Here is a 26,162-nt window from a genome sequence, read left to right as displayed (position 1 = left end):
ATCTATCTATCTATCTATCTATCTATCTATCATTATATAGTGCCTTTCCAATCTATCTATCTATCTATCTATCTATCTATCTATCTATCTATCTATCTATCATATAGTGCCTTTCAATCTATCTATCTATCTATCTATCTATCTATCTATCATTATATAGTGCCTTTCCAATCTATCTATCTATCTATCTATCTATCTATCTATCTATCTATCTATCTATCTATCTATCATTATATAGTGCCTTTCCAATCTATCTATCTATCTATCTATCTATCTATCTATCTATCTATCTATCTATCTATCTATCTATCTATCTATCTATCCTATCTATCATATCCTATCTATCTATCTATCTATCTATCTATCTATCTATCTATCTATCTATCTATCTATCCTATCTATCTATCTATCTATCTATCTATATCATATAGTGCCTTTCATTCTATCTATCTATCTATCTATCTATCTATCTATCTATCTATCTATCTATCTATCTATCTATCTATCTATCTATCTATCTATCTATCTATCTATCTATCTATCTATCTATCTATCTATCTATCTATCTATCTATCTATCTATCTATCATATAGTGCCTTTCTTTCTATCTATCTATCTATCATAAAGCCCCTTTCATATATATATAACAACAACAACAACATTTATTTCTATAGCACATTTTCATACAAACAGTAGCTCAAAGTGCTTTACATATTAAAGAATAGAAAAATGAAAGACACAATTATAAAACAAAATAAATCAACATTAACATCGAATAAGAGTAAGGTTCAATGGCCAGGGGGGACAGAAAAAACAAAAAAACTCCATACGGCTGGAGAAAAAATAAAATCTGTAGGGATTCCAGACCATGATACCCCTGACCAGTCCCCTCTGGGCATTCTACCTAACATAAATGAAACAGTCCTCTTTGGATGTAGGGTTCTCACGGAAGGGCTTGATGATGATGATGATGGTCACGTAGACTTCTGCCTTTTAATCCGTCCATCATTGTTGGAGCATCATGAAGCTTTGAGTAGGTGGTGGTGGGCCACCACCACAAAAAACCGGAAAAAGAAACAGAAAAGAGAGTAGGGGTCAGTACCGATTTTAGAGCCACCATGAATAGTTATTATGAGGAAATTGAACATATAGAGTATCAGGATTAAGTAAATTAAGATTAAAATGAAGTTATAAAAAGGCCATGTTACAGTAATGTGTTTTCAGCAGTGTTTTAAAGTGCTCTACTGTATTAGCCTGGCGAATTCCTATTGGCAGGCTATTCCAGATTTGAGGTGCATAGCAGCAGAAGGCCGCCTCACCACTTCTTTTAAGTTTTGTTAAATATATACTATTAAAAATATTAAATATATACTATATAATATTGTATAAACATATATATGTGTGTGTGTTATATAGTGCCTTTCATATCTATCTATCTATCTATCCATCTATCTATCTATCTATCTATCTATCTATCTATCTATCTATCTATCTATCTATCTATCTATCTATCTATCTATCTATCTATCTATCTATCCATCCATCCCCAGCTTGACTTTTTCATTTCAAGGTTTCCAGGAAGTTGGTATGGGAGAACTAATGTCTCTTGGTGGTCCCTCCTTCAACTTGTGATCTTATGTTTTCCAGGTTTGTCCCTGATGTCTGGTCTCCGTGCAGCCGCACATGTGGTGTTGGGACCCAGCAGCGGACCGTCAAGTGTCAAGTCTTGCTCTCCTTCTCTCAAACAGTTGCAGACTTGCCGGAGGATGAATGTGAAGGGCCAAAACCACAGGTTCTCCAGTCGTGTTACAGCGGTCCATGTGGAGAGGAATTGCATGAGCCTCATGCTGAGAAGGATGAAGAAGAAGAAGAGGAGGAGGAAGATGAGGAGGTGGCAGTCTCGCATCACACTGATGAGGAGCTCCATGACTGGGAGTACGAGGGCTTTACTGAATGCTCGGAGTCCTGCGGAGGAGGTACTGTTCGCCATTCATTGTCTTGATGGTATTTCTGTAAATTTTAGCTGCATACGTTGGGTAGCCTCACAGTTCCAGAGATCCAAGTTTGAATCCCAGCCTGGTAAATGTCTGTGTGGAGTTTGTACGTCCTCCTCGTGTTTGAGGACATTTTCTTCCAATGTTTTTCAGATTTCTTTCCACATCTCAGAGAGTTGCACTTTTGATTCACTGGCATCATGATCTATACCTTGGTTAGGTTTTTGTGGATTTTCCTGGATGAGTTTATTCAGTCTATGTGGGTAAGGCATCCAAATCTGATGCCCAGACCACCTCAACTGGCTCCTTTTTGTTGTGAAGGAGCAGCAGCACAACTCCAAGGTCCTCCCGAATGGTTGTGCTTCACACCCTACCCCTACGGCTGAGCCCATGCACCCTGTGAAGGAAGCTCATTTCTGCCACTTGTGTACGTGATTTAGTTCTTTCGGTCTCGCTACCCACAGCTCACGGCCATAGGTGTGGGCAGAACGACTGGTAAACTGAGAGCTTTGCCTTTCCACTCCACTTGCTCTTCCCCACAAAATCCAAAAAAACTGCAGACGTCACTCTCCTCCGCCTGTCAACCTCCCATTCATCTTCTCCCCTCATTCTTAAGACCTCGAGATGATGATGATGATGATAAAATAATAATACAGTAAAACCTTCATTATCCCAAAAGCAAAGTGACCTCCTTAATTCTTAAATGGAAGAAACTTTGGAACAACCAGAACTTGTCATAGCGCCAACCACACGGCCAAACTGAGCAATCACAGAAGAGAGGAGAGGTCACCAAGAACCCAACTATCACTCTGAGAACTTGCGCTGAGATGGAAGAAAGTTCCAGGAAGATGAACACATCTCCAGAAATTTTGGGATTTAAGGTGGAGTGACCAGATGACACGTGAAAATTTGCTTGGAGTTTGCAAAAAGCTCCTTAAAGGATTCCCATCCCGTTAGAAACGAGACTCTCTGGTCTGACCGTATGGCTTCAGCTCTCAGGGTTAGGTGCGGATGTAATTAGGCAGCGCTCATGTCATTCTAAAGGTGTATGAAGCGTGGTGGGATCAGGGGCTGGGTGACTGGACAGCTGAACAGAGTAAAGCAAAGAGATATGCTTGATGAAAACCTGCTCAGAGCACTCTGGACCTCAAAGACGACATGGGAGTGGCTTAAGGACAACAGATCGTGGACTTCAACTCAATTGAACATCTCAGAGGAAATGGACGGTTTCCATCCAACCTGACAGAGCTTGTTGTGACCAACTGTGGTAGAGCGGGTCCACAGCTCAGTTCAAGTGGCAGATTTGAAGAAATAAATACAGTAAAGCCTCGATTATCCGTCACTCAAATAACCCTGAGGGCCAAAAAAAAAAAGCACACACCAGCACCCACCTATTACTGTCCTACTACTGCCATGCGTTACGCTGAGAGCTCTGCACATTGGAAATCTCTCCCTTGTGCAATCACATAGTGTTCTTCCCCAGCACCACGTGTCAGGCCGCATTTCGAAACCACAGTGTAAGTTATGTACCTTCAGTTTTAATAGCGTTTCACAGCTTTTCTCTTTTGTTATAATTAATCTACTATACATTGCTATGGCTGATATGACATACCTGTGGAAGCACAGAAGTGTTTAGGAGAGATGGCAGTGGAGTTTTTAACCAGATTGTTTGGAATCTTGGAAAATGAGAGGATGCCTGAGGAGTGGAGAAGAAGTGGACTGGTGGGCCGATATTTAAGAATAAGGGCGATGTGCAGGACTGTAGTAACTACAGGGGGATAAAATTGATGAGCCACAGCATGAAGTTAAGGGAAAGAGCAGTGGAAGAAGTGAGGTGATGATTAGTGAGCAGCAGGATGGTTTCATGCCAAGAAAGAACACCACAGATGTGATGTTTGCTCTGAGGATGTTGATGGAGAAGTTTAGAGAGAAGGCCTGAAGGAGTTGCATTGCATCTTTGTGGACCTGAAGAAAGCGTATGACAGGGTGACTGAGAGGAGCTGTGGTAATGTATGAGGAAGTCGGGAGTGGCAGAGAAGTACGTAAGAGTTGTACAGGATATGTACGAGGGAAGTGTGACCGTGGTGAGGTCTGCGGTGGGAGTGACGGAAGGTGGGGGTACATCAGGGATCGGCTCTGAGGCCTTTTGTATTGTCAATGGCTGATGGACAGGCTGACAGATGAGATTAGACAGGAGTCCTCGTGGACTGTGATGTTTGCTGATGACATTGTGATCTGTAGGGAGCAGGTGGAAAAGACTCTGGAGAGGTGGAGATCTGCTCTAGAGAGGAGAGGAATGAAGGTCAGTAGGAACAAGACAGAATGTCTTGTGAATGAGAGGGAGGTCAGTGGAGTTGGTGAAGGTGGATGAGTTTAAATACTTGGGATCAACAGTAGAGAGTAATGGGGATTGTGGAAGAGAAGTGAAGAGGAGAGTGCAGGCAGGGTGGAGAAGAGTGTCAGGAGTGATTTGTGACAGACTGGTATCAGCAAGAGTGACAGGGAAGGTCTACAGGATGGTAGTGAGACCAGCTATTTTATATGGGCTGGAGACGGTGGCATTGACCAGAAAGCGGGACACAGAGCTGGAGGTGGCAGAGTTAAAGATGCTAAGGTTTACATTGGGTGGAATGAGGATGGACAGGATTAGAAATGAGGACATTAGAGTGTCAGCTCAGGTGGGAATGTTGGAAGACAAAGTCAGAGAGGCGAGATTGTGTTGGTTTGGACATGTGCGGAGGAGAGATGCTGGGTATAATGAGAAAGGGTGCTAAGGATAGAGGAGAAGAGGAAGGTCTAAGAGAAGGTGGTGAGATAAGACATGCAGGTGATGGGGTGACAGAGCAAGATGACAAAGACAGGAAGATATGGAACAAGATGATCCGCTGTTGCAACCCCTAATGGGAGTAGTCGAAAGAAGAAAAAGAAGGAGACATTGCTATGGCTGATACACATAAGCGTGCAGTGTTTGATTTGTCACAAAACAACTGAACTCATCAAACGTTTCCAAAACGTGCACATACAAAGCTTCCCTGACCCCTCTCTCAAACCACTTGTCTTCTCTATCCAATATCTGGACGTTAATGTCTTCAAATGAGTGTCCTTTGTCCTGCAAATGGAGGTACACAGCTGATTCTGGCCCTGAGGTGTTACTCCTTCTGTGTTGCGGCTGTTTGGTCTCTCCAGTGTACAGCTCAGGGCACTCTTCGCTGCATTCAACGGCATATACTGTACTACGTTGCTCTTCTTCTGTTTTAGTATCCAGTCTTTGGGCTGGACGGGTCTCTGTCTCCGTGTGTCAGTGGGTTTGAAGTAAACAGGTATGTGGCATTTTTCAAAAAATCCTTTTTAGCTTCTCGGACACACCAGCCATGTATGGAATAACGTCCAGCTATTGGATAGAGAAGACAAGTCGTTTGCATGTGCAAATCAGCAACCCCTCACTCATCAGAGGTGGAGGCCTTAGGCATAACCTGACTTAAATTTATCATCCATCCCCAGAAAAATCAGGAGCAATTTACACCTCCACCAGGTGGGCCACTCTTAATGACCCACTCTATGGGGGTAAGGAGGGGCTGTTAAAGGTGTGGCTGTTACATCTGCTCACACCTTCCCCTTCGTTTGTTTTACTCGACGAGCCTCATCAGGGCAGGTGTGAAGTGAAACTAACCTGGAGGAAAAAACTGTGGTCTCTAACAACATTCCTCAGACTGAAGAAGACGCTTGGATGAGCAGTGAAGCGTATCAACCCAACAAGAAAGAAGTGCAGTTGCCATGACTCAACTACCAGATAATTTCACCTGGATGACTGAGAATCTTCACAGACATATCTCTCTATTGTAAAAAAATAAAATCTTAGGGAGGCAGACTAGGGAGACGAGACGTGATCTTCTCAGAAGACAATTTGAAGTCCCGCGAGAGACACTTTAACTTGCTCCCAGCGCTTACGACAAGCGACAAGCAAAACACGCAGCTCACAGCAGATGATCCGACAGCTTCTCCTTGCACGCATTCAGCCACCCTAACCCACCCTCTTCACAACGCGCGCAGCAGAGACACGAAGTGGCAAAAAGGACAGCGGCTGTACAGGCTTTAAAATGATCGACGGGCAGCGCGACAACAGCTGCCACCCCCTTCACAACGCGAGCAGCACTATACGCCCTGCGAGAAAGAGATGTAAACCATGCCCAGTGCCGAGTGTTGTTTTTACAACGTCACGCGAGACAAGGCAGTGAGCCATCATTTAAAACAAGTCCACAGACATCTAACCTTGCAGTTGTTGGATTGCTTTTGGCAGACACGCATCCTGTGCTCCCAGCTCTTAAAACAACGACAAGCGACAAGCAGAACACGCAGCTCGCCAGCAGCAGCAGCAACAACAAGCCAGCAGATGATCTGACGGCATCTCCTTAGCATGTGTTTAGCCCCAGAACGTGAGCAGCACTATATGTCCTGCGAGAAAGAGATGTAACCATGCCCAGTGCCGAGTGTTGTTTTTACAACGTCACGCGAGACAAGGCAGTGAGCCATCATTTAAAACAAGTCCACAGACATCTAACCTTGCAGTTGTTGGATTGCTTTTGGCAGACACGCATCATGTGCTCCCAGCTCATCCCCTTAACGCGCACACGTACCGGTCCCGGGACATAACAGCGTTTTAAAAACGTTACAGTAATGTGTGCATGCCCATCTGCCATGCATCTCGACATATTACACATCAAATGAAACTTCAAAGTCTCGTCTTTCCGATGATATAAACCATTTTGACACACAACAACCACAGCACTGACACTAAAGCCTTTTTTATAGAGAAGTACATACTTTTAAGAGTTGACTGTCCCTACCTTTGAAGACCCCCTGCAAGTCAAACATCAATATTTCCGAGCAGTATTGATCCCATTCTGTCCATAAGGCTCCAGCGAATATAATCCAGTAAAATGATTAGGTCCAAAACACACGATATATCCTCAAAGGGACAAAAACTCCAGAAAACGTTTCATAACTTGAGACCACCTACATAATTTTTTTTCATTTATATTGATCATATCAGACGTAATTTGTTTCTGTCGGCGATAACCATGCTACCGCATGAAACACGGAAGTGTTAGCTTCTGATCGACACCTAAGTTGGCCAATTACGACGGGTCTGGGGTTGACTGGCACCTCGTATAGCCAACGAGTGTCACAGACAGCTGAAGGATGACGTACAACTCCAAACCCTGGTAGAATCTACCAGTTTGATTGGACACTGTGACTGACACTCAAAACTTACAGCCAATGAGCAGCCGAGCATTTTGATATGTAACTTGCCATACTAACTTGTAAACAAACGATCGAGCTGCGCGAAGGTGGCATTTGTGCCAGTCTGCAGAGTTGGTGCGTGGTTGTTTATTGTGATTTCGCCAAGTTTTTCGCATTTTAAATATGAATAAAGTAGATAAACGTAAATAACGCTCGATTAAATAATAGATGCATGTACGCGTGAAAGTATTCAACGCCCAGGGACGTCTAATGGCAGAGAGCGACGTGTGCCACGCCTTGTGCTTTCTGCTTGCTAGTGATTGCTGCCATCAAGTGGCACATGGAAAAACGCTGAGCTGTGTTGTAACAGTTTGTAAAAGAAATGTATATAGTTTGTGTGCATTTTATCAAAAAAAGTAAAAAAAAAATATATAAATATATTTTTGGCCCATAAGACTTGTATTGACTATTTTTACATAGAAATGTGTATTTTTTATTGTTTTATTATTTTATAACTAATAGAGTGACACTGTGTGTAGATATAGATTCCTTTAGGTGTAAGCTTTCAGTAGAGCCCTCATTGATATCTGTGGGTTGAAGCATTCAAAAGTTATTACACTTTTCCATACGTTCCAAAATGTGGATAATGGTCCCTCTAAAAGCCCTGGGCATGCCCACATAAAAACTGGTGTAAAAATGTCATTTTTACAGGTATTCTTTTCAAATTTGAAATGTGAGTAGTCATTAGTAGTTATTCTGTTGGTACATAGTGTGTTTCTGTCCCCACCTACCTACTGCAGCTTTATTTTCCTTTATTTTCATAAAAAAAACTTAGGCGAGAACAAAAAAATTCATTTTTCTGTGAGTTCTAATGTGCATAACTTTTGATCAGTCACACCTACAGTGATTCTGACTACTAAGGGTGAAACTAGAGAATGTTACCTTTACAAAGAGACCAAACATGTGTTTATACTCCAGATAGTTCAATAACAGCAATGATTCTAATTTGGAGAGGTCGAATTACAAGCGACTTAGCAAAAATGACCCCGCTTGATTAAAACAACGACATGCAGAACAGGCAGCTCGCCAGCAGCAGAGTCCAATGGTATCTCCTTATCGTGCGTTCAGCCGCCCCCCTTCACAAAGCGAACAGCACTATACGTCCTGCGAGAAAGAGATGTAACCATGCCCAGTGCCGAGTGTTGTTTTTACAACGTCACGCGAGACAAGGCAGTGAGCCATCATTTAAAACAAGTCCACAGACATCTAACCTTGCAGTTGTTGGATTGCTTTTGGCAGACACACATCATGTGCTCCCAGCTCTTAAAACAACGACACGCGACATGCAGAACAGGCAGTGAGCCAGCAGCAGAGTCCAATGGTATCTCCTTATCGTGCGTTCAGCCGCCCCCCTTCACAAAGCGAGCAGCATTATACGTCCTGCGAGAAAGAGATGTAAAGGACAGGTATTGTTTTTACAAATGGTTTTTAAAGTAAAAGTGAAAATAATGCCTATGTAACAATTCCCATGAAAATAACAATCTCTTTAAATTGTATATCTGGTAAACCAAACAGAGGGGTGGGCGAGCAAAGCGAGCAGGGGGCGGAGCCCCCCTAGTTACTCAATAAAGATTTTCCACTTGAATATTTCGTTCATCGAGATCCAATGTGTGATTTAAGTGTTCCCTTCATGTTTTTTTTTTTTTTGAGTAGTGTATATCAAGAATATCAAAACCCTTTAATCTCTTGAGGGAGAACCATAAAACTCTGGCTTGAAGAAATCTGCAGAAATGAAAAAAAAAATGAATTGACAAGAAAAGATAAAAATTTTAAAAATGGAGTTGCCAGAATGTCTCTAATTTTAGAGCCCGAGTAGGCCGAAGCCTGATGTGGAGTTGAGAAATCAGACCGTCGGGGGGGTGATTCCAATTTCTGGCAGGGTGGGAAGGCCTGGGCTTGGCTTGGCTTGTGGATCTTAACCAAGGTGAAATAGAAAGTTTAAGATTCTGATTCCATAAATACGCCAGGATTTTCCCCTGGGATGAATGTAAGGAACATCAGCAGCTGTCCGTAAGTTTTTTGGTGCCCTCAGCAAACAAGGTAGAGAGTAACATGCTGGTTTAGGGTAACAGAATTGAATTTAGGAAAGCATTCTGATTAAATTCTGAACGTCACGAAATGCTAATGATGACATTTTGACTTTGTAGCAGAGGCGAGTGTCCCATTTTTTTGCAGGTCTAAGTGGAAAGTAAATGTTTGTGATGAAACCACCTAATCCTCAGAATGTATTCATAAAAGTGGAAATGTTCTTTTTCTTGTTAATAAAAGTTTGAATGGCTTGCTGATTCGTAACAGAAGGGGGTCTAATTGAATGTTTCCTGAACAGGCCTGCAAGAGGCGGTTGTGGTTTGCCTGAACCAACAGACGAGGCAGATTGTGGAGGAAGGTCTGTGCACGAGCCATCGCCGGCCCCCGTCTCTGCTGAAGACGTGCCACCCAGAGCCCTGCCCGCCCAGGTACTGCACTCTCTCGTGTTATCGACTCTTTTTCAAATGAATGTTCTGAAGTTGCTCTGCAAAGAGCTTGGTGAAATTTTACAGTGGATTCATGTGCTGTTAGTCATCTCAGTTCATGTTTTCCATCTTTAAACAACACTCGGTACTCCAGAATGACAGACATTTTTGCAAATTTATTAGGAATGAAATCTCACATTGACTCTTTACTCAGTAATTTGGTGAAGCCCCCTTTTTTAGCTTTTCTAGACCTGGAGTCTTCCTGGTATTCTTACGTGACGAGCTTCACGCACTTGGATTTGGGGATTTTCTGCCATTCTCCTATGCAGCTCTTCTCAGTCTCTGTGAGGTTAGATGGAAACCATCGATGCACAGCTACTCTCAGGTCTCTCCTGACGTGTACACTTAGGTTCAAGTCCAAGCTCTGGCTGGACCTCTCAGGAACATTCACAGAGTTGTCCCTCAGCCTCTCCTGTGTTGTGAACCTTCAGCCCAGTGTGAGGTCCATAGCACTCTAGAGCAGGATTTCATTCAACCCTTTCCCTGAACCCTCACTAGTCTCCCAGTCCCTGATGCTGCCGTCTCCATGCTTCACCATTGAAATGGAATTCCACAGGTGATCAGCAGTGCCCGGTTTCCTTCAGAGGGGATACTTAGAACTGAGGCCAATCTTGATTTCACCAGACCACAGGATCTTTTTTTTTTTCTCAAAGTCTGAGAGTCCTTTAGGGGCCTGTTTTGTAAAGTCCAAGTGGGCTGCTCTGCCATAAGCCCAGATTAGTGGAGTGATGCAGTGATGGTTGTCATTCTGGGAGTTTTTCCCATCTCCACACACATTCTGTAGAGTTTAGTTAGACTGGCCATGAAGTTCTTGGTCATCTTCCTTACCAACACCTTCTTCCCTGATTGCTCAGTTTGGCTCCTGGTGGTTCTAAACTTCTTCAATTTAAGACACAATCCTGTCTCCTAGCTGTGTAGGCAACTCCAGCAACCTCAAAGCTTGGTTTTCACTCAGCTGTGGGACCTTCTAATTCTAATGGAGATTGAGATGGGAATGTGATTGAAGGTTTTAAAATTATGAAAGGAATTCGTGCACAGTGGGTCCCAGCTGTTACTTTAAAATGCACACTGCAACATGAGCCCAGTTGTCTCAAAGTCTCTGATTATGGGGTCTGAGTAGGCCAATGCTCTTCATATCTATCTATCTATCTATCTATCTATCTATCTATCTATCTATCTATCTATCTATCTATCTATCTATCTATCTATCTATCTATCTATCTATCTATCTATCTATCTATCTATCTATCATATAGTGCCTTTCACATTATCTATCTATCTATCTATCTATCTATCTATCTATCTATCTATCTATCTATCTATCTATCTATCTATCTATCTATTATATAGTGCCTTTCACACTATCTATCTATCTATCTATCTATCTATCTATCTATCTATCTATCTATCTATCTATCTATCTATCATATAGTGCCTTTCACCTTATCTATCTACGTTATCTACAAATACAAGATGCGTTTATTTAAGTCACTATCTTCACAGCTTCCAGCTCCACTCCAGACAGCACAGTACAACAGCATGTTTTCTTCTCCTTCCATACCTTCCAAGTAGTCACCTCTGCCTCCCCCCAACTCTGACTGCTTTGGCAAGGAAGTGGGCTTCCTTTACGCCAGGCCCAGGGATACTTCTGTTCCCACAGCCCTGCATGCTGGAAGCCCTTCAAAGAAGGTTTAATCTTCCTCTGAATCTTCCACCCCCCCAATCCTGGTGATACCCAAGAACCCCTGACTGGGCTGCCCTATGGTACTGCTAGTCTCAGTCTGCCACGCAAGTATTGTTGTGGGAGTTCCACCAGTGGTACGCCGCCATTGTGTGCCCAGGGAACGCAGCCACCCGCTGTCCTTCTAAGAAGGCATCCCATCCTGGAGAAGAAGCAGCACACATCATAGTTGAGACACCAGTCCAGCTTTGTCCTTCCATTATGGCCTCCTACCCTGGGAAGGGAGCAGCTTCCATTCCAGTTGGAACTCACAAACCATAATTTTATTTGTAGGAATCTCTCAGAAATTAAGAACCAAACACAATCTGAACAATGTGGGTTTGAATCTTTGATAAGCTCCCTTAATTCAAGCTTAAGTAGAGCACAAGAGCAATAAAATGAATACAATTTTTAGGAACAATCTGGTGAAGTAAGAGATGTGTCATTGCCCAGATGTAGCTCACATTCAAACATGTCCCAATTAGCCAGTGAACTGGTGGGCTTCCTCTGCTCCAGTGGGAGGTCTGTAATGTGGAGTTGCACTCGGGCCAGATGGCCCTCAGTGAACCCTGGGAAAGCACAAAATGAAAGGACTGTGTTCTTGGTAGTGCTGCCTCTGGTCTCCAGCAGTGGAGATTGGGGACCTTTTCCAGGGAATCCAGCTTTCCTTAATTATAAGAGGGATGCCTGGGAAAAATCTGAACTAACACAATATGTGCTTTAAGTCGAGGATGGTTTAAGACCTCTTTTGAGTAACTGATGAGAAATTCTGTAGAGTCTTTAGAACAGATTGTCATGATAAGGGGCCTAAAAAATACTCCAATGAGCAAAGGAGAATCAGGCAGATTCTCTTTGTACTTCATGGTGCTCTGAAGGTTTGGAGAGCAGAAGAAGAAGGGGGGGTGCACACCGATGGGATTACGAGGCAATGACTGATGTAATGGTGCCCAGGAAAGCAGGCAACACGAAATGACAAGGAAAGGTTGGGATACCACCGTGGTAAGCCCTCTTAACACCAACCGAAAAGAAAGATGAAAAACAAGTCAAAAAAAGAAAAACGTTAATCAAATCACAAGGGCGTGAGGTCAGGAGCTCTGAAATGTGTCCGTCAGGTCTCCGATGTCACCTTCCAGGCACAGGACAGCTTTGTAGGGCTGAAACAGGAAGGGGCGGGGCTTATTCTGGGTGGCAGGATAGGACAATCCTGGGTGGCACCCAGGACTTTCTCTGGGTGATAGGCGGGGTTTTCTTTGAGTGGCGGGGCAGGGTGGAGCTTTCTCTGGGTGGTGGTGGGGCGGGGTCAAGTGTCCTTCCAAGAAGACATCTTTTCTTGCCTGCAGTGGAGACAGTTGAAGAAAATGTTAGCGTCTGTGCCACCTCTTGTCCCGGGGTGGAACTGCTTACCTTACCAGAGCCAGTAAAGTTGGTCCCCAGACACGCATGCGTGGCACGGAATATTTCTAAAAAAGATCTGAACTTTCTCTGGAGACGGCAGTGCAGAAAAAAAGCCACCAAGTCCATCCTGGGAACCAGAGGCGCCAACTTGTTGTGAGATTCATTTTAGTGTCTCATTTTATAGAGGCGCAGCCATAGAAGAATACATGTCATCCAGTCCAGTTCTTCCCAGTTCTTAAGCTTCTTTTGTTTATGCTTACCATCATTTTGGTGGGCTTTATATCTTTTCTTGCTTTAGATCTTTGTGAATTTGTATTTACCACATTATTATTTGGGTCTGCCTATGAGCTGTGGACGACTTTGGTGATGAAAAGGTATTTAGCTGTACGACAAATGCATTAATGATTTATTTTTCTTTGCCGTGCTATCAGAACAACAGAAATTTTGACAAACAAAAGGACACAACTCAGTTGCTCAGGCTCATTGGTTTAGCTAATAGCTAAGCTGGCCCAACTTCTCTGTGATGTTTCAGCCCGCATTGCTTCCCTGTCTGGTATTCACACTCCTTTATGATGTCTTTTGTTCATGTTTAATATTGTGATTTATGTGTACTGTTTGTATTATGTGGGGCAGCACGGTGGCGCAGTCGTAGTGCTGCTGCCTCAATAATAATGATAATAATTTTTTGCGTTTTGCTTTTCTCACTACTCAAAGCACTCAGCAATTGCAGATTAAGAGCCCAGCCGAGCAGAGTCCCTATTGGCATTTACGGGATTCGAATAAGGAGTCCTTCCTGTGTGGAGTTTGCGTGTTCTCTCCATGTCTGCCTGGGTTTCCTCCCACAGTCCAAAGACATGAAGGTTAGGTGACCTGGTGATGCTACATCGGCCCGAGTGTGTGTGTGTGTGTGTGTGTGTGTGTGTGTGTGTGTGTGTGTGAGAGAGAGAGTCTGTCTGCCCCGCGGTGCACTGGTGTCCAGTCCAGGGTTTGTTCCTGCCTTGCACCCTATGCTAACAGGGATGGCTCCATCAGGACCACCACGCTACCCCGGTGTGGGTTAAGCGATTTAAAAACCACATGACATTTGTATTATGTATATTTTATTAGTTTTATGTATTATTTAGTTTCTGCGTGTCCATGCTTGTCTTATTATGTCCCATTGTGTTTTGTTTGTGGATCCCTTACAGGTGTGTACTTGGAGTGGAAGTGTTAGGGTTTTGGTTTCCGTTTTAATTCTTTATGAAAAAAAGTTCAATCCCACGGGGTCTGAACATTTGTTGTTATTTCAATCGTTTTAAAAAGTTATCCAACATTTTGGACCAGATGATTTGCGATTTTTGTATGTTTCACGGTCGTTGCCACGTTGGGTTCCCTTCGTTACAATAACAACAACATTTATTTATATAGCACATTTTCATAGAAAAAAATTTAGCTCAAATTGCTTACTTCACATATCTTCACATATTCCTCGTGTCTCGTGTCCTCGTAGCTTTTGCAATTTTCAAGTAATGACATGGCAGGATAAAAGGTCATCTAGGAAGTTCTTTCCTTATTCTTCATTCTCAGATCGCTTTTTCTGAAAGTTTTCCCCATCCTAACATTTCCTGGCTTGGACTTTTTGCTGTAAACGTTTGACCACAATATTGGTGACACATTTCAGCCGGCATTTCATTCCACCCCCCCTGGCTGGAGTTCAAACTCATATTTCTGGTCTGTTGTGTCTGATTTTATATCATTGACTAGCTAGCTGTCCACTGCGGCTCAGCCCACGTAGTAGTGAAACAGGACAGACTTTAAAAATCAATAAAACAAATGGAATTCTGGCCAAGCGGAAGGCAGGTACGCGCCGACGTCCAATATTGGCACTGTACCTGATTGTGTTCAGCTCTGACGGGAGAGCTGCCCCCGCGCGGAGAGAAGAGCACTTGGCTGTGATATCTCTGCCAACCATCAGGTACCCTCTAAAACACACGTAGCTCTGACCTCTCCAACAGTGTAATAGCAGACCACAATACCTATGAGGTCAGCCATTGTAATGCGCCAACATCACGAAACGCCCTCAACGTCAGTCACGTAACACCCACCGCATTAAACTGTTAAACATTAGGGTTACATGACGTTAAGATTACTCTTGTGGGAGGATTATTGGATTCAAAGGGCGTTTCGTGACTGGTGTTGTGGGCATTCCCTGCCCTATCGTAGGCATTGCAGGCTGAGTTTAGACCCTTCTCGATCTCTCTCTCTCAAAAACATCAAACGTTACTCCTTAACAATCAGTAGATGATAAAGTATGCTGAACAAACGGGCATCGCTAGCTCAGTGGAGGCAAGTTACACTCCAACACATGGCGAGAGGTAAAGTGACTCAAACTGAGGCTGGCGTGTGAACGAGGAGGGCCCACCTGGCTTCACCCGACCTGCAGCCTCTCTCTCGGATTTGCACAAATAAATCGGTGCCACAACTGAACTATATATACATATACATATATATATATATATATATATATATATATATATATATATATATATATATACAGTATCTCACAAAAGTACACCCCTCACATTTCTGTAAATATTTTATTATATCTTTTCATGGGACAACACTCACTCACTTTTGTTGCCAGCAGTTTAGACATTAATGGCTGTGTGTTGAATTATTTTGAGGGGGCAGCAAACTTACACTGTTATACAAACTGTACACGGACCACTTGACATTGACATGAAAAGATATCCTAAAATATTTAGAAATATGAGGGTGTACTCAGTTTTGTGTGAGATACTATATATATATATATATATATATATATATATATATATATATATATATATATACACACAGTATATATATATATATATATATATATATATATATATATATATATATATATATATATATATATATATATATATATATATATACACATACATACTGGCTGGTCCAGATCTTATTATATAGAGAATTCACAAAAAATTCCTTTTGTTGCCGATAGATGGCAGCACCTGCGCTGCATTCCAAAATGGCGGAGAGATGGTTGTCAGTCAAACAGTTTTCATAATTGCATAATTAGATCTGGACCACCCTGTGTGTGTGTGTGTCTATCTATCTATCTATCTATCTATCTATATATATATATATATATATATATATATATAATATATATATATATATATGTTTATATATAACTGCTCAAAAAAATTAAAGGAACACTTTGAAAACACATCATATCTCAGTGGGGAAAAAAATCCTGCTGGCTCTCTCTACTGCTATTGACTGATATGGTGATGTGTGAGGAACGAAATGATGGATCAACCTACAGTGGGCTGAATTCAAAGACACCCTGAAAATCAAAGGGAAAAAATGATGTGGCAGGCAGGTGAGTCCATTTGGCCGAAATTTCTTTTCAGCAGCTCCAAATTGTATTCAGTAGTTTGTATGAACTCCCCTCCAAGGCTGACAACGTCCTAATGAGATGACGGATGGTGTCCTGAGGGATCTCCTCCCAGATCTGGACCAAAGCATCACTGAGTTCATGGACAGTCTGAGGTGTCGGATGGACCCAAACATAATGTCCCACCCAGAGGTGGTCTATTGGATTGAGGTCAGGCGATTGAGCGAGGTGGGGGCCAGTCAATGGTATCAATTCCTTCATCCTCTCGCCACATGAGGCTGGGCATTGTCGTGCACCAGGAGGAACCAGCATAGGGTCTAACAATGGGTCAGAGGAGTTCACTCTGATACCTAATGGCAGTCAAGGTGTCATTGTCTAGCCTGTAGAGGTCTGTGCATCCCTCCATTGATATGCCTCCCCAGACCATCACTGACCCACCACCAAACTGCTCATGCTGAATGATGTTACAGGCAGCATAAACGTTCTCCACGGCTTCTCCAGACCCTTTCACGTCTGTCACATGTGCTCTCATCTGTGAAAAGCACAGAGCATCAGCGGTGGACCTTCCAATTCTGGTATTCTATGGCAAGTGCCAATTGAGCTCTACGGTGCCCACTAGAGAACGCTGGGCCCTCAGGCCACCCTCATGAAGTCTGTTTCTGATTGTTTGGTGAGAGACCTTCACACCAGTGGCCTGCCTGCCTGACTGCTGGAGGTCATTTTGTAGTCTCTGCCAGTGCTCATCCTGTTCCTCCTTCCCCAAAGGAGCAGATACCGGTGGGTCCTGCTGATGGGTTAAGGACCTTCTACGAGGGGCCCTGTCCAGCTCTCCTAGAGGAACTTCCTGGCTGTCTCCTAAAATCTCCTCCATGCCCTTGAGACTGTGCTGGGAGACACAGCAAACTTTCTGGCAATGCCACGTATTGCTGTGCCATCCTGGAGAAGCTGGACTACCTGTGCCACCTCTGTAGGGTCCAGGTATTGTTCACCTCATGCTACCAGTAGTGACACTGACTGTAGAGAAATGTAAAACGAGTGACAGAACAGATGAGGAGGGAAAATGTCAGTGGCCTCTCTCCACCAGTTAAACCATTCACTCCTGTTTTGGGGGTCGTCTCTCTCATTGTTTCCCCTCTAGTGCACCAAAGTAACTGAAATTGATGAACAAGCCCCTCTGCTACTTCACTGACCAGATCAATAGCCCACAAGTGTCAGTGATTTGATGCTCTACTCTCATTATAAAGGGGTCCTTTATTTTTTTGAGCAGTATATATTTACAAACCGGATTCCAAAAAAGTTGGGACACTAAACAAATTGTGAATAAAAACTGAATGCAATGATGTGGAGATGGCAAATGTCAATATTTTATTTGTAATAGAACGTAGATGACAGATCAAACGTTTAATCCGAGTAAATGTATCATTTTAAAGGAAAAATATGTTGATTCAAAATTTCACGGTGTCAACAAATCCCAAAAAAGTTGGGACAAGTAGCAATAAGAGGCTGGAAAAGGTAAATTTGAGCATAACGAAGAGCTGGAAGACCATTAAACACTAATTAGGTCAACTGGCAACATGATTGGGTATAAAAAGAGCTTCTCAGAGTGGCAGTGTCTCTCAGAAGCCAAGATGGGTAGAGGATCACCAATTCCCACAATGTTGCGCAGAAAGATAGTGGAGCAATATCAGAAAGGTGTTACCCAGCGAAAAATTGCAAAGACTTTGCATCTATCATCATCAACTGTGCATAACATCATCCGAAGATTCAGAGAATCTGGAACAATCTCTGTGCGTAAGGGTCAAGGCCGTAAAACCATACTGGATGCCCGTGATCTCCGGGCCCTTAAACGACACTGCACCACAAACAGGAATGCTACTGTAAAGGAAATCACAGAATGGGCTCAGGAATACTTCCAGAAACCATTGTCAGTGAACACAATCCACCGTGCCATCCGCCGTTGCCAGCTGAAACTCTACAGTGCAAAGAAGAAGCCATTTCTAAGCAAGATCCACAAGCTCAGGCGTTGTCACTGGGCCAGGGATCATTTAAAATGGAGTGTGGCAAAATGGAAGACTGTTCTGTGGTCAGGCGAGTCACGATTCAAGTTCTTTTGGAAATCTGGGACGCCATGTCATCCGGACCAAAGAGGACAAGGACAACCCAAGTTGTTATCAACGCTCAGTTCAGAAGCCTGCATCTCTGATGGTATGGGGTTGCATGAGTGCGTGTGGCATGGGCAGCTTGCATGTCTGGAAAGGCACCATCAATGCAGAAAAATATATTCAGGTTCTAGAACAACATATGCTCCCATCCAGACGTCATCTCTTTCAGGGAAGACCCTGCATTTTTCAACAAGATAATGCCAGACCACATTCTGCATCAATCACAACATCATGGCTGCGTAGGAGAAGGATCCGGGTACTGAAATGGCCAGTCTGCAGTCCAGATCTTTCACCTATAGAGAACATTTGGCGCATCATAAAGAGGAAGGTGCGACAAAGAAGGCCCAAGACGATTGAACAGTTAGAGGCCTGTATTAGACAAGAATGGGAGAGCATTCCTATTTCTAAACTTGAGAAACTGGTCTCCTCGGTCCCCAGACGTCTGTTGAGTGTTGTAAGAAGAAGGGGAGATGCCACACAGTGGTGAAAATGGCCTTGTCCCAACTTTTTTGGGATTTGTTGACACCATGAAATTCTGAATCAACATATTTTTCCCTTAAAATGATACATTTTCTCAGTTTAAACTTTTGTTCCGTGATTTATGTTCTATTCTGAATAAAATATTAGAAGTTGGCACCTCCACATCATTGCATTCAGTTTTTATTAACGATTTGTATAGTGTCCCAACTTTTTTGGAATCCGGTTTGTATTTGCATTGATGTTTGTTTTACGTAATTTGTATATTTTTGTGTGTATTTATTGACCTGGGTTAGAGTTAGGGTTTGACTTTGGACTTCAAACCCTGCGGTCGTGGAGTCTTTTGTTGAGTTTCTTTTGCCCTCTCCCCGAAGCCCCTTCACAGTGTGGATGAATTGGGGTCCAGCTGTTTGATGAAGAAGTACAGAGCCTTGGCAGTGCAGGATTTTGCCGTTTTTCGCTGCAAACTTTAACGGGTTGCCCCCAGATGTGTATTCATCCACAACAACCTTTATTTCTATATCACGTTTTCAAACAAATAGTGGAGCTCAAAGTGCTTTACTTGATGAAGAAAGAGAAAAAAGGCAAAGTAAGATTTAAAATCAGAGAACACTGATTAACAGAATAAAAGTAAGGTCCGATGGCCAGGGAGGACAGAAAAAAACAAGAAAAACTCCAGACAGCCGGAGAAAAAATAAAATCTGCAGGAGTTCCAGGCCATGAGACCACCCAGCCCCCTCTGGGCATTCTACCTCACATAAAGGATCAGTCCTCATTCTATCCAAGGTTCACATGGAAGGACTTGATGATGACGGTCATGTGGACTTCTGGCTTTTAATCCATCACTGGAGGGACATCACGGTGCTTTGATCAGGTGTGGTGCTGCAGAAAACCAGAAAAAGAACAGAAGAGAGAGTAGGGGTCAGTACGGATTTTGGAGCCACCATGAATAGTAATGATAATGAATTGAACATACAGAGCATCAGGATTAAATTAAAATAAAGCTATGAGAAGGCCATGTTACAGTAATGAGTTTTTAGCTGTTTTTTAAAGAGCTCCGCCGTATCAGCCTGGTGAATTCCTATTGGCAGGCTATTCCAGATTTGAGGTGCATGACAGCAGAAGGCCGCCTGCCCGCCTCACCACTTCTTTGAAGTTTTGCTCTTGGAATTTTAAGCAGACCCTCATTTGAAGATCTAAGGTTACGATTTAGAATATAAGATGTCAGACACTCTGATATATAAGATGCAGCAGATTATTGAAGGCTTTGTAAACCATAAGCAGTATTTTAAAGTCAATTCTAAATGACACAGGTAACCAGTGTAGTGACGCTAGGACTGGGGTGATGTGTTTGGATTTTCTTTTCCTAGTTAGGATTCTAGCAGCTGCATTCTGCACTCTTTGTCACTGATTGATGTCTTTATTGGGTGGTCCTGAGAGGAGTACGTTACAGTAATCTAGTCGACTGAAAACAAAAGCGTGAATTAATTTCTCAGCATCTTTCAGTGTTATAAGAGGTCTAACTTTTGTTATATTTCTTAAGTGAAAAAATGCTGTCCTAGTGATCTGATTAATATATGATTTCAAATTCAGGTCACAGTGAACAGTATTCATGTTTGAGAATGGCGTCTGGCCCCGCCAGACGAGTTACAGTGGGTGGCAGTCTGAGCACTTCAGTCCACTCATGACATGTTTCTCCTTTCTCCTCTTGTTCCACAGACAGCTCGACATTCTAAATCCACCTCTCCATATTTTCTGTCTCTCTGATAGGTGGGAAGCTGGGAAGTGGAGTTCCTGTTCCGCCACCTGTGGAGTAGGCCTGCAGACCCGCGACGTGGTCTGTACGCACCTCTTGTCCAGGGAGAACAATGAGACGGTGGTCGTGAGTGAAGACAAGTGCAGACACTCTAAGCCTGCCATGGTGCAGGCCTGCAATCGCTTCGACTGCCCACCCTCATGGTATCCGCAGGACTGGCAGCAGGTACCTCCTTATGGTCTTGTCATGTTTGTTTTATGTGGGGGTTTTAGAAATCAACAGGGCTGCTCCTTGTCCTGGGTGTTACACAACCCACTCTGAAAACTCTGGCGCTTGTGCCATATTTTGAGTTCCAAGAATCCTGCCGACTACACCACTGTAAGATTTAACAAAGACCCATTAGTCAATAAAGGGCTGGGGTGCCAATCGGTAACCTCATTTAATAAGGTGAACTTGAAACGGTTAAAAGAAAATGCACATCAGGGTGCAAAAAAAGGAATCAGCATGCAGCCACGAAAAGAAAGAAGGCCCTGAGGAGCTCATGTCTTCCTCAGATGTTGGTGCTCAAAAAACACTCTGGTGGCTTCATTGATCTTTGTAGTGCTGAAGGGGCAGGGCGTTATGGGTGGAAGAGGAGACAAGGACACTCATCGTCCACGTCATAATCCTCGGAATTCCAGAGGGAAAAGGAGATGGAGTTATTGACAGCACCCCCTCTCTGCTCTGGATGGTATTGCCTATGGTTTCTGAGCCCTTGAGCTCAAGATTGATGCAATTTTGGACATCTTTGCTAAGTTTCCTTATCGTGCTGCTCTCTACATCACCGACTGTGTGCGGGAGAGCCTTTTATTACATCTCCTCTCTCTTGTTGTGTGCCCTTTGTTACCTGAAAGAAAGATTATGCGAGTTGTTTGTAATGTACTAAACGTAATAGCAATCCAAAAAATATGGCTTACTTACCAAATAATACAGCCAATCAATCAATCAATAATTTAATTAAGGAAATAGATGTTCAGTCAAACTGACAATTTATCTTTACATCTCTGTTACTGGATTGAGCCCTGCCATGAACTACATGCCAATCCGCGTGTGTCTTGCCTTGCACACAGTGCTGCTGGAAGAAGAATAACGAATGTGTTTTACTTCATTAAATAATGAATGTGTTAGGTTATTTGTTGCTTTTAAAATGTAATTAGATTACATAACGTGTGTTACTTTTAACATATTACCCTGCTGCTCTACAGATTGTGTTGCAGAGTTTAGCACTGATTGTTCAGCTCAACAATGTAAGTCTGGTGATTTCTGAAATATTGAGACAAATTATTTCAGCCAGGAGAAGGAATCATCTCAGCATTTAGATAGACAGAGACAGAGATAGATATGAATGGCACTATATAATAGACAGATCTGAAGGGCACTGTATAAAATAGATATGAAAGGCACTATATGATAGATAGATAGATAAATATGAAAGGCACTATATGATAGATAGATTTGAAAGGCACTATATAATAGATATAAATGAAAGGCACTATATACAGTAATAAATAGATCTGAAGGGCACTGTATAATAGATAGATCTGAAAGGCACTATATTAGATGGATAGACAAATCTCAAAGGCACAAATTCATAGGTAGATATGAAAAGACGCTATATAACAGATAGAATGATAGATAAATATGAAAGACATTATATGCTGGATCTGAAAGACACTGTATTATAGATAAATAGATATGAAAGGCACTATATACAGTAATAGATAGATGTGAAGGGCATTATATAATAGATAGATAGACATAAAAGGCACTCTATATGATAGGTAGATAGATAACAACAACAACAACATTTATTTATATAGCACATTTTCTTACAAAAAAATGGAGCTCAAAGTGCTTTACATAATGAAGAATAGAAAAATAAAAAACACATTAAGACAATAAAATAAGTCAATGTTAATTAACATAGAATAAGAGTAAGGTCCGATGGCCAGGGAGGACAGAAAAAACAAAAAAAAACTCCAGACGGCTGAAGAAAAAAATAAAATCTGCAGGGGCCACGAGACCACCCAGTCCCCTCTTGGCATTTTACCTCACATAAATCAAACAGTCCTCTTTGTATTCAGGGTTCTCATGGAAGGACTTGATGATGATGGTCATGTAGACTTCTGGCTTTCAGTCCATCAATGTTGGAGTATCATGAAGCTTTGAGTAGGTGGTGGTGGCGCAGGCCGCTACCACAAAGAAACCGGAAAAAGAAACAGAAGAGAGAGTTGGGGTCAGTACGGATTTTGGAGCCACTGTGAATAGTTATTGTGATGAATTGAACATACAGAGTATCAGGATTAAGTTAAAGTGAAGTTATAAAAAGGCCATGTTACAGTAATGTGTTTTCAGCAGTGTTTTAAAGAGCTCCACCGTATTAGCCTGGTGAATTCCTATTGGCAGGCTATTCCAGATTTTAGGTGCATAACAGCAGAAGGCCACCCGCCTCACCACTTCTTTTAAGTTTAGCTTTTGGAATTCTAAGGAGACACTCATTTGAAGATCTGAGGTTACGATTTGGAATATAAGGTGTCAGACATTCCGATATATAAGATGGAGCAGATTATTTAAGGCTTTATAAACATACTAGCCAACCTGCGGCATACCATACGCCACATAATCAGGCCGGTTTTTTAATGATTTTTAAGCACAGGGAGAAAATGAACATTTGAAAAATCGGTAATGTAATAAATCAGCAAGAAAAGCAACACTGTAACAATGCACGGAACGAACCGACACACAATCGTCCGTGACTGAAAACTGGCGGACCGCCATCGCGCCTTCTCCTGCCAGACGGAGGGATGGGGGTGCACGGCATGTAGTGTGGAACGGGAGAGAGGAAAAGGACGTCAGTATGCACTGCCCGCTCAAGTGCCCACCTCTAACTCGTCACTCGAGTCGTTGTCGTCTTTACACAGTCCAGATGCACCTGTGACTCACGTAGACTTTTCATTGCTCTGTGCGGTTTTGGCTGCTTTTCTATATATAACTCACCAAGACAGCCGACCACGGTAGTAGCGAGGTGGGAGGTGGGTGTGCACAAAGGGTAGGAACGTAATCAGTGAGAGCGTATGAGTCGCACTGAGTGGGAATTCCACGGTTTGCAGCCCGAATGGGGCTCAACGGCTTACCCACGCCTCTCTGCGCCGGGTAGACACACGCTCAATCTCATGCATAATTATTGATTCTGGAAAGACACGGTTGTCTAAAACGGGTTGGTGTGAGAATACAACAGAAAGTGAATGAAAAGATGGAACTCTGGAGAGAGCAGAATACAACTCAATAGTGAACCCGCGGCATAACAAACACCGCGTGGCTCAGACGTGCATGCGGACTCTTACCACAGACGAAAGGGACTAACTGGGTGGTTGTTGAGTTTTTGCGTCCGGGCACATGGGTAGGCAGTGTGAATGCCTAGAGAGCAAGGGTAGACGCCGGCCGGTGAAAAAGGAGTGTTGGTGGGCAGGAAAACGTCTTCCGTGTTCCTGCAGGAGTATCTAAGAAGACGCATGTTTGTCGCGGATGCGAATAGCTGTATGTAGCGTGTAAAACAGTTTGATATGGTGCATGCGGTCGTGCGTCGTAACCGAAAACTCAATTTTTTTAAAGACTGGTTACTTCATTGTGCTTTAACCTCAGTTGTAAAGGATTGTTTTAAGGATCCCATGGGATACCCTCAAAACCGTTTCACACGCTGCATATGGCGATTCACCTCCGCGAGAAACACGCCACTATGAACAGTCAACGTAGCTCGGAGGTACGTGACATTAACCTGACCTGCACTGCATGTGACCTCTACGACAGACGAATATAAATGACAGCATTTTTTCTGTGTCGTCACGTCCAAGTTGGTGGGCGTGGCCCTGCGAGTTGTCGTCGTATCCAATGGTCTTGGAGTTGGTGGCGTGGCTCCTTCCTGCGTGCGCCATAGGTGTCTCACTTGTCGGCGGCTTAGTGAATCCACGCCCCTTCCTGCGTGCTTTCCATGGGTGTCTTGCCTTAGTGAATTATATATATAGATAAGCAGAATTTTAAAGTCAATAGATAGATATGAAAAGCACTATATAATAGATGGAGAGACAAATCTCAAAGGCACTATATAGTAGGTAGATATGAAAAGACACTATATAATAGATAGAAGGATAGATAAATATGAAAGACACTATATGCTGGATCTGAAAGGCACTGTGTAAGAGATTGATAAATACATATGAAAGGCACTATATACCGTAATAAATGGCTAGATGTGAAAGGCACTATATAATATATTGACATGAAAGGCACCATATAAAAGACGTGAAAGGCATTATTTAATAGATAGATGGATAGAATTTTTAAGTTACTTGGTAACCCTAACCCCCCCAAGCCCCTCCTGTCTTTATTCGCAGTTCCTCTTTCTAGGTTTAGAGAAGCTGCTTTCAAGTTAAATAGGAGTCCACTAACAGTTAAGCCATACAACAATTCTAATAAAGTAAAAGAAAAGAAGAAATAAATCCTCCGTAGTCCTCTTAACAATTTAGTAACGGAGGCTTTGAAATCTGAAAAGTTTAATTTGCGATATCTCAATGAAAACTGACAGATTTCCTCGAAGAGGTAGTGTGCGAAATTTCAATGAAGTCGTCCTCCGGGAGACGAGTTGTTTAATGAAGACGAGCTTTTTAAATCGCAAGGTGAACGTGAGGCCACAAATGGATTCCTCCCTGGTCAGAGCCCCAGAATTGACACACATGCGCACACAACTTACGTTAAACCCACACGGTGCTGCATCTTAACGCCAGGTGTCAATGTACTCTGAATGACACGTGGGCACAATTCAGACACCTGCCCCTTGCTGCTGCCAGGTGTAAAGGTGGGGTGAGGAGGTGATTTGACGAACTTGGAATTCTCTAAGAAATGCCATTTGTCTTCCAAAAGCGTCTCTCATAGGTGGGACCTGTACTGAGCTTTGCGCACCTCGGGTTTAAAACTCCACTTGCCCATTCTGCAGATGGCGCGAGCTGGCACTGATACGGCAACATTCTGTAAGATCCATTAAAATGCAACAACAACTTCCAGGATTAGTGACCCTGCAGCATTGAGATGTAAAGCACATGAAACGTCAAGCAGAGGCTGCGGATTTCAAGGAAACAATAGCGCAATTGGACAGCTGGCAGCGACCATCTAGCGTGTGTGCACCCTGCTCTAATGGCAAACAGGCAAGTTCTTTGTGCAGCTTAATGTGCGGTTTGGGAGCAACAAACTCATGCAAAGACCACCAACTGATTGTTACAAGCAGAAATGTTATTTGAAACGCATTCTGTAATGAGCAGCGGGAGCTTGGAGGAAACATCGCCATCGGAAAAGCAAATAGCGTAATACAATACGGGCCAGCGGAATACCTCAAAACAGCCATGCAGGGACAAGGGGCGAGCTGG

At 42.9% G+C, this 26,162-nt stretch overlaps 1 protein-coding gene across 4 annotated transcripts in view; it reads left to right on the top strand.

Moving 5' to 3' along the window:
- Window positions 1-26,162, top strand: part of LOC120532289 (ADAMTS-like protein 1) — a 447,743-nt gene that overhangs the window by 326,070 nt on the left and 95,511 nt on the right. For all 4 annotated transcript variants that reach the window (XM_039758167.1, XM_039758166.1, XM_039758168.1 and 1 more), the window contains 3 exons: window positions 1,648-1,976; window positions 9,622-9,751; window positions 20,721-20,931. In XM_039758167.1, the coding sequence (XP_039614101.1) occupies window positions 1,648-1,976; window positions 9,622-9,751; window positions 20,721-20,931 (670 nt within the window). The remainder of the gene's footprint in view (window positions 1-1,647; window positions 1,977-9,621; window positions 9,752-20,720; window positions 20,932-26,162) is intronic.

This window comes from Polypterus senegalus, chromosome 7 (assembly GCF_016835505.1).
Source record: "Polypterus senegalus isolate Bchr_013 chromosome 7, ASM1683550v1, whole genome shotgun sequence".
NCBI lineage: Eukaryota > Metazoa > Chordata > Cladistia > Polypteriformes > Polypteridae > Polypterus > Polypterus senegalus.
The sequence above is the reverse complement of the archived record's forward strand: the minus strand, read 5'-3'. Positions and strand labels throughout refer to the sequence as shown.